Here is a 7,654-nt window from a genome sequence, read left to right on the forward strand (position 1 = left end):
TTAAATTCCTCGTTAACATCAGTATACTTTGTAAGTGAGGATACCTGCCCACTTGAACATAAGATTGCTGGAAACTCAGGGACTACGCCTACCTGAAGAACTCCAGGATTGGCAGAACCAGCAGGGATCTTTTCTGCCCGAGCAAGCTGTTTACTAGAAGATGGGCCAGTAAGGTATTGAGGGCTACATATACCTCTAATTTTCCATACGTGTCCGTATAATGAGCTACCCACCCTACCCTATGTACATTTAAAGGAGCTGGTCAGCAGCACACAAAGTTGAATATTTCAAGAGCATACTGCAGTTAGATATGAGATCACACAGGTATCCTTGGGTTTTTTGCCTGGTGGGAGTCAGACTTTGTCCATTATAGGGGTAACTGATGAGAATGAGTGACAGTCATACTACCGTATGATCGACCACGATCGCAACCAAGTGGGAGGAGAATCTACACTGGATTCTGACATTCGTTTCCCACAGTTCTGTGAAGGCAGGGTGCAATCTCTGTTTTGCATGGAATTCTTCCCGTGGATAACCGATGGTTACATGGGGTGCAGTCTTTGGACAGTAAGTTTCACGGATACGCAGCGCATTTTTTGGCGGAACTCCACGGTGTTGGAACAAAATTACTCTTCGTTCAACGAACAGTAACTTGTCCAGTAGGAAGTTTAGGTAGTACGGGCGGGATTCAATTAATTCAGCTCAGTTACTCTGGTTCGTATCTATGTACTGGCAACATTTCCTTCAAAAAATATCAACTGGTTCGGCCCGTTCTAGTCAAAACCAACGTGTACGAGTCCATCGCTTTTAGAATCACCTGGGCCTAATTGTTTGTTGGGATGCAACAACGACTGAAACAGGAAACAGCACGCTCCAAGCACACTATTTGCTGAGACCAGTTAGCTCTTGAACTTGTTCTGTTCGACACTGGTTTAAATTCATATCTCCTCAGTATCACTCGTCCCCAGAGTCGTATTTCGGATGCTGGACGAGATATTATCCGGCGCAGTGCCTTCGCTGACAAGGTACCATTTGTTTTCAATTGAGTTTATGCTGTGATACTTTCCAACCAGCCCCGAACACTTTTATCTGTCGTTGGTGTCTTGTTAGTATGCCTGACACCAAAGTCTTGCTGTTTTTGTGATATTCCGGTTGCCCATGTGATAAAGTTTCAAAAGCTCGTGCCTGTTTTCTAAACTTACCTGGATCATGCGTATTACGTTTAAAACCAAGCTGTTAAATACACAAACCAGGCGGTGAGATTACTTAGTGGTTACTGGCTGGAAGGTCCGTGATTCGAACCGACCTCCGCCTTTCGACTTCTCCCGTCTGGGAACCTGGCAGTATCCCATCCCTCGTGCTTCTTTGGGGTGGCATGGCAGCTGGGCAGCGGAAGGGTGCTACAGCTGGGCGTTATTCGTTTTACACAAACAAAATTAGTAACATAAAGAGATAACGCAGCTTAATTCACAGTTTCAGCTTCCTCAGTCACAAATAGTCGCAGTGAAATCAGCCGATGAAACGATTGCTTAGCTACCAGAGGCATCTGGAACATGGCATCTATCACTTGATCGCTGTACATGAACGACAAAGATGGAGAAAAACAATAGTGGTCCTGGCCAACTGTGTCTGGGCAGCTTCGTGTCATGCAGTCCATCATCCATTGTGACGCCAAGTTGGACTTGCACAGATTTTTCTACTCAGGCTCACACGGGAATGACCAGCATGATGACGTGAGTGGAATGACAGACAAGTGGACCGTAACGACCCAACTAACGGTACAGTGGCATACAAACAAATAAGTTTGGGAGTCATTCCATCCATCGTGTCTCAACATAGGTTTCCACCGCTCCTCTCCATTAAATTTACTACTGTACCCATGCTGCCGCCTATCGTGCCACAGTAATGCGAGAACGGGACACCTTGAAACAATTCACGGATTCACGGATTGATACACAGGATCGAGGCTTTTGCCCAAGTTTCCCGGGTCGGTTTTGTTCTTGTCTTTCAGCGGCTGTCGTTCACGTGAAAGGCACAAGTGAAAAAAGGGTGTAGCGCTGCTCTTTATTTTCTCAGAGCGAGGATTCGTGTAAATAAATGTCTAATAGTGCCTTAAACTGGGTTCTAGAAGGAGCGTGGACAACCGTCGGAGGAAGATCATTCCACGTAGATACTGCCCGAAATGAGAGAAAATTTCGCCTAATGAATGTGTGCGCTCTGAGCTTGAAAATCTTCTTACCATGTCCCCGCTGGGTCACCATCCGGGTCAATGGTGAAAAATTTGTTGACCAAGCTTTGTTCAAACAGGGCGCAAGTAAGAATTAGGTCCCCTCGGAGGCGACGGTACCCCAGGGGAAAGAGATCAAGCATCGCGAGACGCGTTTCGTAGTCCACGGATTTGAGGCCGGCAACCATTCTCGTAGCGGCCCGCTGAACACGCTCAATGAGGGTGACGTCTTTCGTGCGTCCTGAGTAGACAACTTGGTTGGCTTATTCCAGGAGCGGTCTGACGTAGACCCCATAGAGTATTTGGAAGTCCATTCGAGTAATACGGGAGAAGGTGAGCCAGTTCGTCCGTAAAATGGCGAATGCCTTTTTGGCAGATTTCTTATGGTGCATTGAGAAGGACAAGTTTGAGGAGACCCAGATGCCAAAATCCTTTTTGGCATCTATCCTCATGATGTTTTCTGGTCCTTTCTCACCATGCGTAACAAAGACATTCGCTGAGTTACCCACCGTGTTGTATCGACTGTTACTAGGTCCACAGAAGCTCGCAGAACATAGAGGAACAGAAGAGATTCGGGGGGAAGGTTAGGGCGTCCGAAAAGCGTTTTCACGATGAATTAGTTTGGATGAAGAGACGTCGAGTGAGATTATTATTCAGGGAAGTGTGATTCAACAGTTGCCGGGTCAGGGAATCAAGCTAAGTGAGTAGTCTTCATGCTGTGAGCAAGTGCAGTTTGTGTGATTGCCTTTCTCTATCAGAGTTTATTGTGTGGAACTAAAAAAAGCATGCAGTTATTGAAACGTAACACCCTAATCACAAGGTCGTTACAAACGTTTCGAGGCGGATTATTATAAACGAGAGATTCAGCTAATACACACTCATTTGCGGACTAATTTGTTTTTTTCGAGAGACTCACCTTGAACCCAGCTGAATCTCTCGTTTATGATGTTTTCAGGCAACTGAATGTGCTGCACCAGGCGGCCTCATGTTTCAGTCGCTACGATATCCGAGGTATCACGATACATGTATGTTTGTAATGTACTACTCATAAGGTTGCTGTCGACGGATTTTCAGCAACCTTATGAGTAGTACATTAGAGAGATTCAGTTGTATAAAAAACGAATTCCTGTGCAAATGAGGGCATTTATCAAAAAAATCTGGTTGTCTGTTCATTACTTGACATACAACAGGACTTCTTTAGAAGTGTCATTGCACTCAGGGGCTGGGACAAAATATTGTAGACCTCAAGAAAGAGAATAGCGATTGATCGGGGCCGTTTGTTGGCTGTGACGGAAATAGGTGAAGGTAGATTAGAAATGAACAAATGTCACTATACGCTACGGAGGTAACAGCGCACCAGTGCATTTTTTATTTTTACACCAGGAGCATCAAATAGACGACGGTAGCACGATTAATGACCTCTCATCTCCTTTCGCACAAGCAAGGTTTAACGACGTCACAAGTATGCGAATTTGGTCTAATCACTTTCCAAAATAGAAGTGTCTTTTAATCGCGTGCGGTTCTTCCCGCTTCGTGAGGCGTGGTACTGTCTGTTTATCACGTTAACCAATACCCATATCTCACGTAAATTATGCGGGCTGTTTACCTGGTTGTGCTTTGTAATTCTGGATTTAAATGGATGCGGCCGTAAAAGCGACTGATGCGTCCTTATCATTGGTTTCTGGTCAGCCAGAGGTAAAAGCCTACAACCTGTCAGCCGTCAAAAGCCTTGTGGTGTATCATGCGTGTATCCAGTAGGTTCTGACAAGAGACCCGTCTGGAACTCAGCTGAATCGCTCTTTTAGAATGTTCTTCTCAGTTGAATGTGCCGCACCGGGCCGCCTCATGTTTCAGTTCATACCACATTCGAGATATCGAAGTACATTGTACAGACGTAATACACTATTACTAAGATTATTGTCGAAGAGTTTTCAGTAAACTTATGGGTAGAATATTACGTCCATACAATGAATAAATTACCTTTGTCCCATGTGAGCGACCCTCGCTAGGTGACGGCCAATGCAGTGTGTGTGTGTGTGTGTGTGGATGAGCGCTGAGCTCCAAGTTCACTATCACGAAAAGCTTTGGCGGAAATTTGAAAAATTACCTTTTTCCGACGTACTTAACGGTGCTAACTCGTCAGACAGACAATTAGCTAAAAATACTTTCCAGACGGTATTTCTCCATGTGACATAGTCTTCTGATCTGCAGCGAGATTCCCGTCAAACCGTTTGAGGAAAACATCATTCGGAGTTTGTAAACAGAAACAAATCATGATAAATGTAACCACCAGACATGCGTACATGGACCTTTTGCAGTATTTTGCAGTGATTTCCGCTGCCAAAGGAATGCCCATAACTTCAGAGTCTTGGGAGAGCTTCCTGTCGCTGGACATATTCTGTTTTCGTGTGCGCCTGGCTGCTGAATGGTCCTCTGTTAAGTGAAAACCAAAGTTTCACCTGATTCAACGTTTTTAACTTGTGGGTTTCGTGACTTCCGACAGCGTATAGGCTAGAAGTAAGGGGCGATAATAGAGATTAGGGAGGGAGTCGAACGCGTTGGATGCGATAAACACGTACACATGTAAAATGAACACTTGGTCGATGTACTGATGTATGTATTCATGTATGTAGGTACGTAGGTAAGTAAGTAAGTAGGTAGTTAGGTAAAGTAAGTAAGTAAGTAAGTAAGTAAGTAAGTAAGTAAGTAAGTAAGTAAGTAAGTAAGTAAGTAAGTAAGTAAGTAAGTAAGTAAGTAAGTAAGTAAGTAAGTAAGTAAGTAAGTAAGTAAGTAAGTAAGTAAGTAAGTAAGTAAGTAAGTAAGTAAGTAAGTAAGTAAGTAAGTAAGTAAGTAAGTAAGTAAGTAAGTAAGTAAGTAAGTAAGTAAGTAAGTAAGTAAGTAAGTAAGTAAGTAAGTAAGTAAGTAAGTAAGTAAGTAAGTAAGTAAGTAAGTAAGTAAGTAAGTAAGTAAGTAAGTAAGTAAGTAAGTAAGTAAGTAAGTAAGTAAGTAAGTAAGTAAGTAAGTAAGTAAGTAAGTAAGTAAGTAAGTAAGTAAGTAAGTAAGTAAGTAAGTAAGTAAGTAAGTAAGTAAGTAAGTAAGTAAGTAAGTAAGTAAGTAAGTAAGTAAGTAAGTAAGTAAGTAAGTAAGTAAGTAAGTAAGTAAGTAAGTAAGTAAGTAAGTAAGTAAGTAAGTAAGTAAGTAAGTAAGTAAGTAAGTAAGTAAGTAAGTAAGTAAGTAAGTAAGTAAGTAAGTAAGTAAGTAAGTAAGTAAGTAAGTAAGTAAGTAAGTAAGTAAGTAAGTAAGTAAGTAAGTAAGTAAGTAAGTAAGTAAGTAAGTAAGTAAGTAAGTAAGTAAGTAAGTAAGTAAGTAAGTAAGTAAGTAAGTAAGTAAGTAAGTAAGTAAGTAAGTAAGTAAGTAAGTAAGTAAGTAAGTAAGTAAGTAAGTAAGTAAGTAAGTAAGTAAGTAAGTAAGTAAGTAAGTAAGTAAGTAAGTAAGTAAGTAAGTAAGTAAGTAAGTAAGTAAGTAAGTAAGTAAGTAAGTAAGTAAGTAAGTAAGTAAGTAAGTAAGTAAGTAAGTAAGTAAGTAAGTAAGTAAGTAAGTAAGTAAGTAAGTAAGTAAGTAAGTAAGTAAGTAAGTAAGTAAGTAAGTAAGTAAGTAAGTAAGTAAGTAAGTAAGTAAGTAAGTAAGTAAGTAAGTAAGTAAGTAAGTAAGTAAGTAAGTAAGTAAGTAAGTAAGTAAGTAAGTAAGTAAGTAAGTAAGTAAGTAAGTAAGTAAGTAAGTAAGTAAGTAAGTAAGTAAGTAAGTAAGTAAGTAAGTAAGTAAGTAAGTAAGTAAGTAAGTAAGTAAGTAAGTAAGTAAGTAAGTAAGTAAGTAAGTAAGTAAGTAAGTAAGTAAGTAAGTAAGTAAGTAAGTAAGTAAGTAAGTAAGTAAGTAAGTAAGTAAGTAAGTAAGTAAGTAAGTAAGTAAGTAAGTAAGTAAGTAAGTAAGTAAGTAAGTAAGTAAGTAAGTAAGTAAGTAAGTAAGTAAGTAAGTAAGTAAGTAAGTAAGTAAGTAAGTAAGTAAGTAAGTAAGTAAGTAAGTAAGTAAGTAAGTAAGTAAGTAAGTAAGTAAGTAAGTAAGTAAGTAAGTAAGTAAGTAAGTAAGTAAGTAAGTAAGTAAGTAAGTAAGTAAGTAAGTAAGTAAGTAAGTAAGTAAGTAAGTAAGTAAGTAAGTAAGTAAGTAAGTAAGTAAGTAAGTAAGTAAGTAAGTAAGTAAGTAAGTAAGTAAGTAAGTAAGTAAGTAAGTAAGTAAGTAAGTAAGTAAGTAAGTAAGTAAGTAAGTAAGTAAGTAAGTAAGTAAGTAAGTAAGTAAGTAAGTAAGTAAGTAAGTAAGTAAGTAAGTAAGTAAGTAAGTAAGTAAGTAAGTAAGTAAGTAAGTAAGTAAGTAAGTAAGTAAGTAAGTAAGTAAGTAAGTAAGTAAGTAAGTAAGTAAGTAAGTAAGTAAGTAAGTAAGTAAGTAAGTAAGTAAGTAAGTAAGTAAGTAAGTAAGTAAGTAAGTAAGTAAGTAAGTAAGTAAGTAAGTAAGTAAGTAAGTAAGTAAGTAAGTAAGTAAGTAAGTAAGTAAGTAAGTAAGTAAGTAAGTAAGTAAGTAAGTAAGTAAGTAAGTAAGTAAGTAAGTAAGTAAGTAAGTAAGTAAGTAAGTAAGTAAGTAAGTAAGTAAGTAAGTAAGTAAGTAAGTAAGTAAGTAAGTAAGTAAGTAAGTAAGTAAGTAAGTAAGTAAGTAAGTAAGTAAGTAAGTAAGTAAGTAAGTAAGTAAGTAAGTAAGTAAGTAAGTAAGTAAGTAAGTAAGTAAGTAAGTAAGTAAGTAAGTAAGTAAGTAAGTAAGTAAGTAAGTAAGTAAGTAAGTAAGTAAGTAAGTAAGTAAGTAAGTAAGTAAGTAAGTAAGTAAGTAAGTAAGTAAGTAAGTAAGTAAGTAAGTAAGTAAGTAAGTAAGTAAGTAAGTAAGTAAGTAAGTAAGTAAGTAAGTAAGTAAGTAAGTAAGTAAGTAAGTAAGTAAGTAAGTAAGTAAGTAAGTAAGTAAGTAAGTAAGTAAGTAAGTAAGTAAGTAAGTAAGTAAGTAAGTAAGTAAGTAAGTAAGTAAGTAAGTAAGTAAGTAAGTAAGTAAGTAAGTAAGTAAGTAAGTAAGTAAGTAAGTAAGTAAGTAAGTAAGTAAGTAAGTAAGTAAGTAAGTAAGTAAGTAAGTAAGTAAGTAAGTAAGTAAGTAAGTAAGTAAGTAAGTAAGTAAGTAAGTAAGTAAGTAAGTAAGTAAGTAAGTAAGTAAGTAAGTAAGTAAGTAAGTAAGTAAGTAAGTAAGTAAGTAAGTAAGTAAGTAAGTAAGTAAGTAAGTAAGTAAGTAAGTAAGTAAGTAAGTAAGTAAGTAAGTAAGTAAGTAAGTAAGTAAGTAAGTAAG

At 37.8% G+C, this 7,654-nt stretch overlaps 2 protein-coding genes across 2 annotated transcripts in view; one reads left to right on the top strand and one right to left on the bottom strand.

Annotated features, from left to right (window-relative positions):
- Positions 1-2,415, bottom strand: part of T265_00925 (hypothetical protein) — a gene marked incomplete at both ends in the record, with an annotated part of 85,226 nt that extends 82,811 nt beyond the window's left edge. The window contains 2 exons of the mRNA XM_009164820.1: positions 93-153; positions 2,240-2,415. Coding sequence (XP_009163084.1) covers positions 93-153; positions 2,240-2,415 — 237 coding nt within the window. The remainder of the gene's footprint in view (positions 1-92; positions 154-2,239) is intronic.
- The window catches only part of T265_00924 (hypothetical protein), a gene marked incomplete at both ends in the record, with an annotated part of 65,230 nt that overhangs the window by 25,386 nt on the left and 32,190 nt on the right, over positions 1-7,654 (top strand). The window lies entirely within an intron of this gene.

The sequence above is a fragment of the Opisthorchis viverrini genome (genome assembly GCF_000715545.1).
Source record: "Opisthorchis viverrini unplaced genomic scaffold opera_v5_9, whole genome shotgun sequence".
Taxonomy (NCBI): Eukaryota; Metazoa; Platyhelminthes; class Trematoda; order Opisthorchiida; family Opisthorchiidae; genus Opisthorchis; species Opisthorchis viverrini.